At 47.7% G+C, this 12,672-nt stretch overlaps 1 protein-coding gene across 2 annotated transcripts in view; it reads left to right on the forward strand.

Moving 5' to 3' along the window:
- Positions 1 to 12,672, forward strand: part of pitpnc1a (phosphatidylinositol transfer protein cytoplasmic 1a) — a 28,986-nt gene that overhangs the window by 12,622 nt on the left and 3,692 nt on the right. The window contains exons 2-7 of one of the 2 annotated variants that reach the window (XM_076024162.1): positions 5,955 to 6,103; positions 6,977 to 7,065; positions 7,651 to 7,658; positions 8,698 to 8,769; positions 10,047 to 10,142; positions 12,065 to 12,220. In XM_076024162.1, the coding sequence (XP_075880277.1) occupies positions 5,955 to 6,103; positions 6,977 to 7,065; positions 7,651 to 7,658; positions 8,698 to 8,769; positions 10,047 to 10,142; positions 12,065 to 12,220 (570 nt within the window). Of the gene's footprint in view, positions 1 to 5,954; positions 6,104 to 6,976; positions 7,066 to 7,156; positions 7,659 to 8,697; positions 8,782 to 10,046; positions 10,143 to 12,064; positions 12,221 to 12,672 lie in introns of those variants that run through there. The other variant, XM_076024161.1, reaches the window with a different exon arrangement.

The following is a 12,672-nucleotide window of genomic DNA, read 5'->3' on the forward strand; positions in this document are numbered from 1 at the left end:
TGAGGAGTGAGAAGGGACAGCATGAAGGCAGCCCTTCATCAGAGCTTCTTATGTAATGTGTCAGCATCTGTCAGCTTTTTCTGAACGTCTTAATTCTGCAGTCCGTCCGCTCCGCAGCCCCCTACCCGCCCCCCCGCACCCCGCTGCTAAGTGCACACGCACGAACACGGCGCCTCCCGGTGTTCCGCCAGGCGGGGGAGCGGCAGCGGTGCGCAGTGGAGTGATCTGTACAGAGTGATCCGGGCTGTTACGTAATCGTTGGCTCAGTGACCATGGACACTGCGGAGATGTGCGGTGGGGAGGAGAGGGAAGGAGAGGGAAGGAGAGGGACTGGGGAGGTGGGGGAAGGGGAGACCCGGAGCCCAGCAAAGGTTGGACACCTGAATCATTCATGATGCTTCCCACCCACCAACCAACCAGGTCCGAGCCAAAATGATGTTCAGGTTTGACTGGACATGTCCGAATTTTCAGTGGGAACGGCCAAAGTGAAACTGAATTAGGGGTTGTCTGTTCTCCTGCCTCCTCATCGCCTGCAGGCACGTATCCATAGCTACAGCAACTATTAGTGGCATTCTAGACTTTTGAAATGTGTCTGTTTTAATTTTTAGTCTTCAGTGCAGTTTTAAGTTTTTGTTCTTTCAATTTGCAAAAAAAAAAAAAAAAAAAAAAAAAAGCGAGTCCGCTTGCTTGAGGGGGGTTTTTGGGTTCATTTGCTTTTTTGTTTTCTTCAACATTTAATGGAAAGTTGACTGGTTGTTGGACCCAATAAAATTTTAATTGAAAATTCTAAATATTGGAGTTTGGCAGGATAGATGAGCAAGAGTAAAAAATTTTTTTTTTTTTAAATCAGCGCAATGGGGCTGTGCTGCGAGGCGGCCATGGTCAGAAAAAAAGAAAAGGAAGTTGTAGCCGTTTGATCAATAGGGCGTCTTATCTTCATTTGTGTATCAATTCCTGTCAATGTCAGTCATTCACCGTAAAGTCTGTCACTTTTTATTCGTCCCCGGGAAGAATCTTGTCACTGCTGATGAAATTTTCAGACCGTCACATTTTCCTTTTTCTCATCCTTTGACATTTCTTGCCTGTCGACATTATGATGTAATTTACATCTAGTAAAAAACAAAGAAACAAAAAAGAACAGCCTGACTATGGTTTTACATATTCCACTGATATTACTCCTACCACTCTCCTGCCCCCCCCCACCCACCTTATTTTTCTCTACTTCCTCCTGACATTTCCTGTGAGTGGCATGTTATGTGATGTGACGCCTCCTCTTTTTATTCGCTTTTCCTGCCACAATGGTGAACTAAATTTTACATTCTAAATTATGTGTTTCCACATCGCCGTACATCGAGGGTCTGCCACTCGGGAGCATATAGTCATTTCTAATGATGTCAGAACTGCCGTCCGCCAGGGCCCCCCGGTTGTTTTAATGGAGTTTTTTTTTTTTTTTTTTTTACCTGCTAATGTTCAGCCACTGCATTTTTTAGGCAGTTGAATTTTTTGAGCACACATAGTGCTCTCCGGCTGCATTTTCTAACGTGCTCTCCTTGTTTTCTTTTTACGCAGCAGATATTTGATCAAGTTAGCGGCCGGCCTTGGGATATGCAAGGGTGCGTGAGTGTTTTTTTATGTTTTATTGTGATGAGGAACCATTGAAAATGAGTGGCTCCACCTCTAGAGGAAAAGTAGACACATATTCAGAAGAATAACTATGACAACATTTTAAATCCTATTATTGCCAAACCGGACAATAATAATGAATCCATTTTATTCGTATTGCTTTTGTCAGACTGCTGAGTCAGGCTGTGGACGATAACCCAAAACACATTCGCTCCCAACGTGGACATTTAAAAACCTACAGAAGTGATTCGTCTCAGCGGTGGGGGCGGGGGGGACACCGAGGAGCACTCGCAGCTCTAATTACTCTGTCCGCGCGTGAATTTTAATTACGCCTTACCATTGTGCTCGCCGTCGCCCGTGTGTGCGCGCACGCGCTGGAGCAGGATTCTTATCTCACTGACACACTCCTCAGCTGTGGCACAAAGACCGCAGTTACCATGAACCACCTGCTGTTGTGTTATTGCAGAGGGACAGAAAGAGACGCAGAGTGTGATCACACTGAAGCCCACCCCTCCCCCACCCGCCTCCCGGCAAGTCTTTTTATCCTCTCAGCCTGTTTTTACGTTTCATGTAGGCCTCCCACTAAGACATCTGCATATAGACAACCTGTAGGCTTTTGGAGTTTACTGTGGCTTCTTTGGGATTCATACAAATTTACGAACTCATTCATTTTCATTATTTTTCAGGGATCATTATTTTTCAAAAAAAAAAAAACAACTTGCAGAATCGCCAGAAAACATTGTATTTAGCCCACCGTTTACAGCCTCCTGCAAAACCCGTCTGCATAAAACTGATGCCCTTTTGGACCATGTTTGGAAGTCTCAGGGCGCAAAACCAGCGCCTGGCAAAAGTTTTTGACTTCCGCATTAATGGGCCCATAGAGCATGCGCAGTAGTGTCACTTCCCATCATGCCTCTGTAACTCACATGATCTATTTGGCCAACCAGAACTGGAGATTCTGGAGAACGTCACTTACAGACACATCAGGACGAGCTGAGACACAGCAGCACTTAAGACGCTGTAACGTCACGCTGGGAATAAACTCTTTTCTGGTGATTTTCTGGCTTTTATCATTTGAAAGACCAGAACTGAAAAATCCACAATAGAAAGAATTGTGCTATGAATTGTGTTTCAGGTCACAGTCCTCCTGTCAACTGTTTTAAAGGCATTTATTTATGTATTGCGGCCTATGGGAAAAATGCCTTTTGGGCCCATGGAATTTTCTTGCTGCAGTACCTCAAGTGGCCACTGGAAATATATAAAAAAAAAAAAATCGGGCCACCTTTTTGGCAGTCTTGTATCTAGTTCTAATAATGCATCCATGGTGTTGTCATTAAGTTATTCATGAGTGCCCCTTGTGACATCATCAAAAGCATATTTCCAGCTTTCCCCATCTATGAAAAAGACTGAAATCTCGCCCAAAAAGTTTGGATCGTTTTGAGCGGAACAGAGTGTTTGAAGCATCTTCCAGTGAAATAAATTCATGGCCATTCCAAACCTGAGCATAAGGGGGCGCCACTGTTCACCAGTGCAAGTGTTCGCAAGACGTCCTCGTGCAAAGGAAACCCTCATTCATCAGGTGGCGACGGCAACAATGGGGAGTGGGAGGCGAGATCATCAACACAGCTGCGGTTTCCAAATCCCGAGCGAGTCAAGGGGAAACGGTGGGGAAACGACGGCGCTCGCCGCTAATGCGCGAATGTTGGCGGGCGTCGGCGTGATCAGAGCGGCACTCAGGGGTCCGCCAGAGTGCACACTCTGCCTCGATGCACTGCAGGCAGCGGGGGAAGACTAATGTGCACTGCTCAGCCGGCCCTCATCTCGAATTTTGTACCAACTACTGATGTGTCGGTCGGCAAACGAGCCAGTTCAAAGAGCTGACTCTCTGATGGGACCAGTGGGGGGGGGGGCATCTGGCAACCCTGTATGGGTGCAATGACTAAATGTCAAATGCATGCAGTGCTGTTTTATTAGGGACTTTATGTTTAAATAAATGGAAAAAAAACTTCCTTTCTTTTTTTTTTGGAGTTCCTATACTTCTGCAAGTGAGTCACTGGGCTTTCAGAGAGTTACAGGGTAAAGCAATGAATGCAATGAAAAAAGGAGTTGGATGATTCAAGTGATGAATGTGTGCAAGCACAAAATCCGAAGTCAACACAGCGCGAGACTTGGCTGGATTCTAAAAAAAAACAAAACGGTGTAATGATTTCTGCCATGATGACGGTCAAAACAATGGTGGGCCGAGCCGAGCGGGTCACTGACAAGAACCAGAATTCCCATCACAAGCGCCAAGAGGAATTTGCAGAAGGGTAATTATTAAATCCTATCCTCGAGGGAATACCACACGCACACACACACACACACACTTAGAGGATCATTTTTCATTCCATAAACTCATTACAGTCGCCAACCCTCTTTCGCTTTCAAACAGATTATCGATTTTTCGTTGATTAAGCAGCATCAGACTCGTGGCTCCACTGTCCTGTCGGATACCACCATTGGTGCCATCGCAGGTGTGTAGCAAGAGCACGAAGTCTGATGTCACTTTTCGCACCAAAGCCCCGCAGAGCTCGCTTAAGCCTGGCTGAGAGCAAATGAAGAAAAAAATGATTATGAATTATTTGTTTGTTCACTCGTTCGACTAATCACCATCGCTGACACATCGTCCCCTCGGATCGACGGTATTAGCGATCGCTAACGCCGACCGTCACGATGCCTTCACAGCCGTGCCCGGAGTTGCGGCAGCTCACATTCTGGCGGGCCGAGACTCCCTGCGGCGCAGCTGCCGCGAGTTCGTCAACGTCGACAGCAACCAGCGACGACTGGGGTTGATACCCAGCTTAGCTTTTCCGGGCCCCTGCGGTCCAAGTCCACGCTGAGGCTGCCAATCATATCGCAGAGATTCATAGCAGTACAAAGTCACAGAACTTCTCCCGTCGGTTTTTACCTCTTTCAGTCAGGACTGTGCCGCACAACCACTGCAACATTGATCTCCAGATGACGCTCATCATAATGAATAAATCAACACTTTTTCACCGCCAAGGTTTCCTGGGTGCCGGTTATTAACACATCGTTGACATTTCGGCACCGGGGCTGAACTTGAACTTCAAAAATGTTTTAATCGCGAGTCCTGTCGGCACAGAAGAGTTGTGGATTTGATTTGATTTCTTTTTTGGCTTCCATCAAATCCTCAGAAATTGTGCTAAAAAAAATTTGGTTTGGTTCCGGTGCATGAGGCGGATTTTGTGCAGCAAAACTCCACTCCTCTATTATCACGATTGCCATTATCATTACTATTACTATTATTATTATTATTATTATTGGGCCTGGCTGGGTGACTGTGTCATTGCGGCAGGAAAGCGATGCCAGATTCCAACAGCTGTTCCGTCAGCAGTGCACCGCCGCTGACACCCCGGCTGGGAATACTCCGTCAGCCAGTTTCCTTCGCTGCCACGGGCAGCAGATGGAAACAATTTGACATTGTGCTCCGAGAACTTTTCACCCAAGCTCGTTTACTGGTGCATGCCGGTTACCCTCCTCCTCCCACTAAACTGGTCCACTTATTTTCCTTGGGAGTCACAAGATGGGCTCTCCGGATTGTCCGGTTTTTCCATTGGCTTAACACAGCTATCCTTGGCAGGCGAGTGTGTGTGTGTGTGTGTGTGTGTGTGTGTGTGTGTGTGTGTGTGTGTGCGTGTGTGTGTGTGTGTGTGCGTGTGTGTGTGCGTGTGAGGCGGAGGGCTTCTACGTGAACCCCTTGGCATTCCAACTGGGTGGCAAGGCCAGCTTGATTTCCCAGGGCCTGGAAATAGTCCTTACGGGCAGTCGGAAATCTGCGTCCCAAAGCATTCCGAGGTTGTTGTTTTTTTTCCAAAACGTAGTAAAAATAGTTTCCGTGTGACGCGGCGAGGACCGAAAGTGACACTGTCACGCGGCCAAGTGGGTCGGCCGCCGCCGACGCAACGGTGCTAGCGCTGATTGATGCCGCAAGGGGTCATGGGATACCGTCTGCTATCCCTGCTAGCGACCCTGCCGATGAGGCCATGAGGCCTCGGTGCAGACAGATCCTAATCCTGCAGCCTCCGTCTTCCCACTGACGCATCCGTCTGTCTTCGAGTGTCATGCAGTGACAGCGATAATCCTGCTAATTTTATTTTTCCTCCCGTCTGTTTGTCTCGATCGATCCACAAATCCAAGAGGCTCTGTCTTGCCCAGTAATCCACTCCAAAATTGCGCCGTTGAGTCAATCATCTTTGGCGCCACAGTCACACAGTCAATACAAGGCGTAACAGCCCTGGCTTTGTTTGTTTGGTTGTTCGTCCTTCCTCCAGTACCGGATCGGCCAACTTTACATGATCAGCAAACACAGTCATGAGCAGAGCGAGCGCGGCGAAGGCGTGGAGGTGGTCCAGAACGAGCCGTACGAGGACCCCGTGCACGGAGCGGGACAGTTCACCGAGAAACGCATCTACCTCAACAAGTGAGTCAATCCGCCTTTCCTCCCCGAGGAGACACATCCAGTTGAAGCACACAGACTATTTAGAATAATTAGCTTTTAAACAAGCGCTGATGAATTGGTGAATTAGAAAATGAGAAACAGGGCGAATGAAATAAAAGTGGATTTAAATGTTCTGGTTTAGTAATTAAGAAGAAATGAGAAGAAAAGCATGTGTGTGCGCCCGGTCCAACTCTTTGGTGCATAATTTGCTCAAATCATCCATTTCATCGCTGCTGGTAGTTCACACGCAGTGATGCCAGGTTTAATTTCTGCGATTTGTCCGTCTGGTGTGATAAAAAAAAAAAAGAAAAAAAATTGGAAGGATATCAAGTACAGTCGCAAAGCAACTAAATGACACATTCTTTGACACACAGTCTTTCAACAAAGTCTGTGTGTGTGTGTTTGTGTGTGTGTGAAAGAAGAGAAAATAAATAAGAATTGCAACAGAGACTTGTAACTTGTAGTAACTCCCAAACATCCTCCTCCCACCTACCAACCACCTGCTACAACTTTATAGCTGCGGTCTTTGAGCCCTCAGTACCTTTTAAATCGACCTGTGAATTCCGGCATTTTCCTCCCAGAAGACGAGTTTCCCCCCTGTAGCTCACCAAAGTCTGGCCCTTATTTCTCTTGAGAGCTTGGGGCTCATTTGCACTTATTGTTCACGACTAAAAACTCACTGCCTCAGTCTGCATCTGCACCGTCATCGACGAGCGTCATCGATGTGATCTCCTTCCCCTCAGGTGCCATCTTGGCTGCCCTGCACATCCTCCACTTTGGCCCCTCGCTCAATACAGCAGCCGTCTTGTCTCACCTTTGCGTGCCATTCACACATTCATCCCCTGTGTGTTTCAGCAAACTGCCCAGCTGGGCCAGAGCAGTGGTGCCCAAGATCTTCTATGTCACGGAGAAGGCCTGGAACTATTACCCGTACACTATCACGGGTAGGGTTGAGTCACACGACACAGCACATTTCAGGTCACTAAAAAATGAAAAATTCGAAAAATAATTCTAAATGTTTACTTTTACTTCAACTTTTTTCTAAGTGAATTTCATTGCTGCAAAGGTACAACCAGAATTTTAACAGCAGCGACAAAGCAAAGGTCCAACTCGTTAAAGCAGCAGCAGCTTCCAGATCTTCATCCACCTGCTTTTATTCTAACAGGCGACAGAGTTAAAAACGGACAGAGACAGATGGAAGGTCATGATGAGACAGAAACATGAGGTTTAGTAATGACGGCGATGTAAAGATCAATAAAAACCAACACAGTGAGCTTCCGTGTAGCCGCTACATCCTGTTGAGCATCCCGATGCCTCTCTATCATTTAAGGGGCGGATGATGAGCTCTGTGTTTGAAGCGCTGCTATTCAGCGTCCCCGTGCATTACGGTCCGCCTCATGTTTCGAACTAAACGATGTTCTCGTCTCCGTTTCGTTTGTGCATTTTTGCCTCTTTGTTGTCCCCGCGGCCTGCCTGCGCATCTCCGCTAACCTCTGCGCTCGTCTCGCTGATGGACGCCGCCGGAGCAGAGTACACGGTGAGTAATATGCATGGACGCGCGCACACGCGAACAGAACAAAAAATGTTGTGGTGTACGTGTAGGATGAAGAATCGCGCTCAGTCGACTCCAATGGTTTCCAGTGTAAAGTGCTTTTAAATTCAATTGCACACAAACGCAGATAAAGGCAGCAGATTAAAATATCAGATTAATTTGTCTGAGCTTCAAGCTGATGCCCGTTTGTGTTTTTGTTGTTGTTTTTATGGTCCGAAGGCGCCACCAAGCTCTTCACTATCTGCTAATCAAGCCAAATTTCCCTCCCGGTGCATTAAGAAACCCCACGGCTCCCAACGGGGATAGCCAGTTTATCGACTGTCACTGTGACAAAGCTCTAATGACCTGCTCGGGGGGACTTGAAAGGTCCATTAGCCTCCGTCTAGGATGGCAAGAAAGCATCAATTAAAGGCGAGTCAAATCAGTGGAGGGTACATCTCTTTTTTCCCTCTCTCTCTCTCTCTCTCTCTCCCTCTCTCTCTCTGAGCAGACGCTTGAGAATTGAAGAGAGCAGTGACAGAAGTCGCTTTTCACAGTAGCGCTGAAGCCACGGAGCTGCTGTAAAAAGTGAGATACAGTATATACAGCTGAGGACGGCTGACTAGGAAGTTTCCAGTAGAAACCGCAGTAAAAATCTACTCAAATAAAAGTCGCATTAGCGTTCCTCCCGCTGTTGTTTGAAACACCGTCAGTCAGTCCTCCTCTGGGCGACACCTGTGTGTCTCTCCATTGAGCTGTTCCGCTTAGAGCGCCCCCTGCAGATTTGGAGCACTTTTTGACTTTTTTTATGCAGCTTTTTTTCTTCCCATTTGTATGCGTTTTCTTGGTTTGGATCCGTTGCGTTTTGCAACGCTTCTCTGGGGAGCAAGCGTGCATGCAAGCGAGAGATCGCGGCTGCTCGTCCAGGCCGGACGGGAGGTCGGATGATTAATCTGGCTTGCAGTTATCTGCTGACCGGCATCTTCTCCTCCGCACAGTAATCAATAGGCTTTCTCACTGGACGTGTCTCCTCTCGCCTCTCCAGTGCTCCTTCCTGCCCAAGTTCTCCATCCACATAGAGACCAAATACGAGGACAACAAAGGCAGCAACGACAACGTGAGTGGAACGGTAAAATGGCGCAGTTTATTTTTCCATCACTTAGATGAGAGAACTCCTCACAACCCTTAAAATCCTGCAGCCACAAAACCGAGACAGATGCAAATATTAGAGTGTAAATATTTTTATTTTATTTTATTTTATTATTTCTTTCAATCAATATAATCTCTTTTCTACTGTATCATTGCTGTAATTATCCAAATTTCACCCATGTGGGATTAATAAAAGCTTCTCCTCATTTTTCTTCTTCTGAAAAGTCACCGATGCATCATGGAAACTGAACACCAATCAGTTCCTCTGCATAACAGTCGGGTTTTCCATCATGCTCAGAGGCACTTAACCCGCTCTCCCCCTTTAGCGTCTTTGTGCTCTGAAGGTTACACAATTGTGCCTCGACCCCCACAGCTGGGGCTGAAAAGCCCAGGCTGCAGTGCCGCCCGATGGCGGCTCAGCGTATTACAAAAACACAAGCGTGCAAAAGGGTCGTGATTGTCCACTTCGTTGCCATCCACCCCCCATACAGTCCAGCTTTCTTTTCATCTGTTCACTCACCTCTCAGCCTGACCTCTGGCTGCCCTTTAAGTCGCCGACCACCTCTGCGCGGAAGAAAAAAAACAAACAACGGCAAAACTTTGAAGGTTGTCTGACGTGCGATCGATGGCCTCCTGTGAGTCAGCGGCTCTGAAAGGGGTTTTTCTTCTCAATGGAGCGTCACTGAACCCGCCGTGAGTCAGAGCCGCTGACCGCACGCCGCGTGAGTCACGAGCGACGTTTGTGGCTCGTTTCTCCGCTTGCCGTCAAAGTGGAGTCAGTTCTGAAGGGGGAGAACCTCCCAGTAGCAGGAAATACAGCTGACCTCCGAGAACACCTTCATCCCATGTTTGCCAACCCGTCCAGCATGTCGTTCATTGTCCAACTGCCCTCCTCCAGATCCTCCTCCTGACCCTCCACCACTTCTTCCTCCTCCTTCGCCTGTTCCTCTTCCTCCACCACTTCCTCCTCTTCCCTTTCCTCCCCCTCCTCCTCCTTTTCCTCCTCCACATCCTCTTCTTCCTACTCCCACCCATGTAGCATGTCGTTCATTGTCCAACTGCCCTCCTCCTGATCCTCCACCACTTCTTCCTCTTCCTTTTCCTCCACCACATTTTCCTCCTCCTCCTGCTCCTCCACCACCTCTTCCACCTCCTTCTCTTCCTTCTCCTCCTCTTCCACCACATTTCCTCCTCCTCCCCCTCGTCCTTTTCGGACACTGAACCATTGCCCGCTGTCTTGTCCAGATCTTCGGCAGCGAGCCCAGGGACGAGGAGACGGAGGTGTGGCTGGTGGACATCGCCTACGACGAGGTCGCCGAGCGCCACTACAAGGAATCGGAGGTGAGGGCAACCGAGGTCGCACATGCATCACTAATGGGATGAATGCATGCATGCATGCATGCATGCTCGTCACCGGGCTAATTAGTCGACTCGGGGGAGAAAAGAAAGGAGAGAATGGGGGGAGGAGCAAATGAACGGACGGAACGTGCAAGCTGATCAACAGAATAGCGAGTTCTCTCTCAGCAATTGCTATTGTTTCCCCCCGGACCACCAGCAGGCCCATCTGCCTCCTTCCCAGTGATGGAAGTGCACGTTAGTGTGTGCGCGTGTGTGTCTGGGGGAGGTGATGGGCTTTTGCTGCAGTGATTTGACATTTGTATGCGTGCGTGTGCGCCTGTCCGTCAGGAGTGTGAGGGTGATAAAAAGCCCGGCTATTAATAAGCAAGAAGGGTCATGATGCCACTGCTGAGCCCTTTTATTATGGAGCCCCCCCCCCCCACACACACACACACACACACACACACACACACACACACACACACACACACACACACACACACACACACACACTGCTGTGCTTTACGGTCTCCTACATTTATCCACTCAGGGCTAAAAATAGCCCCGAGATGCCGTCCAGCGCTCAAAGTGGCTGCCACGTGGCCTGATGTAAATATATTGAATTTTAAAGACAGATGGTTCCGCAGCCAACACCAGGGACCAGTGTTACACATGAATGGAACTCCGTTGGCAACACAGGAGCTGCATGTTTCTGTTTTGAAAACACTGGATTTATGTGCGGCGCACGAACTTGAAGTGAAGTACAAAGAAAAATACAACGGCCGTAGTGTTTTTTCCCGCAGGTTAACAAGATCAATTAGTGTTTTTATCTGATCAAATCAACCGTCGCATATTCAGGTGTAGGTTTGTCTTGTTGCACTCAAATGAGTATATTCCAGACTGTCATTATCGTTCATGTGTATAATTATGGCGTCACAGACAGCAACCAGTTCGCTCAGCTTGGAGCAAATAATACGATTATAAAGTGGAAGGAGATTATCTGGGCCGAATGATCAGCCTTCCATTCTATATTGTCATTTTGTAGGCGATTTGTGTTGAAAGGGGGATAAAAGTCACAGTTTATGCTCTTAAATGTAGATTTACAGTGAGGTTGCCAGTGACGATGCTGCAGGTTTAGGCATGTTATTAGGAGGGATTTTCTGTGTTGACCTGTAACTACCTGTTGTGCTATGACAGGTGCAAAAACAACCAATAGTTGCTGTTGCAATAAACTTTCAGTAGCCAGGAATGAAAAGGGTCCATCCTTTACGTCATTTGCTTGCTCCACTTTGCAGAAAATGCACGCCGAAACACAGCTTTGGAAGCGGCCTCTTTGTGATGTCACAAAGGGCATTCATGAGATTCGAATGCATAAAAGGTCCAATTCAACTCAACTCAACTTTATTTATAAAGCACTTTAAATACAACCGCAGCTGACACAAAGTGCTGTACATAAAAACATAAATCCAAGCAAGAAGCTAAAAAAAAAAATCTGTCTTTTTTTGCTGGAGGCTGTAAACAGAGGGTTAAATATGCAGTTTTCAGGCGGAAATGGAGAATTTGGTGTGCATTGCCAACCGTGTGAGGCTGCTTGGCTGCAGATCAGGCTTAAAACGTACATATCTGCAAAAGAAATTGCAGAATATGGGGCCTTTAAAAAGCTCTTGTTTCACTGCCGCACACGCACACACCCACACATGACCTCGGGACAACATGGCAGCATAATTACACCACAGGGAGCGGCGATAAATTCCCAGCGAGGTTGCGATTAGGGGACTCCCGCTGCGCAGCCTGGCGCGACTCTGCACCGGGCTTGTAATGAATGCAACTTATCCTGCCCCCACAGGCTGGTGTGCGCACTAGCGTGTGCGAGTGCGCAGGTCAGGTTTCTTTTCTTATTTTGCCGGTATCTCATGCATTTGCAGGACCCGCGGTACTTCAAGTCGAAGAAGACGAGCCGAGGCCTCCTGCAGGAGGGCTGGATCGACAGCCAGGACCCCATCATGTGCTCCTACAAGCTGGTCACCGTCAAGTTTGAGGTGTGGGGCCTGCAGTCCCGCGTGGAGCAGTTCGTCCACAAGGTGCGGCTCGTGTCACTCACTCGCTAGCACACATTTAGAAAACCTCATAAGCTGCGTTTCCAGTAGCCCTTGAGTTGCGCAAAACCTAAATATCGCAATAAAAAACTGTTCGTGGAAACAACTGAACTTGGAAAAACCTCTGAAATAAGGCTAAAAGGTTTTCACGCTCTCATGAGGTGGTTTTTCCAGACGTATCGATAGAGAGGAATATCGCAAAAGTGTCATGGAAACACTTTATCGCATTTACACGTCACCGGACGTGGCGTACGGGGGTCCCGTGACCAGTTCACTTCTAGTGAAAATGCCGTGTTATGTTTGGACGGAGGAGGAGACGGAATATTTTTTACAAGTAATCAAAGAGAAAAATATAACAACCATTATTGACAGCAAACAAACGTTAAACAAACAAAATTCTCGTCAATGTCGCAGGTCGAGATTTTTGCGCTTCGCAC

Source organism: Nelusetta ayraudi, unplaced genomic scaffold, assembly GCF_046127955.1.
Source record: "Nelusetta ayraudi isolate G7.1 ecotype Tasmania unplaced genomic scaffold, CSIRO-AGI_Nayr_v1 ptg000016l, whole genome shotgun sequence".
In the NCBI taxonomy this organism is placed as follows: Eukaryota; Metazoa; Chordata; class Actinopteri; order Tetraodontiformes; family Monacanthidae; genus Nelusetta; species Nelusetta ayraudi.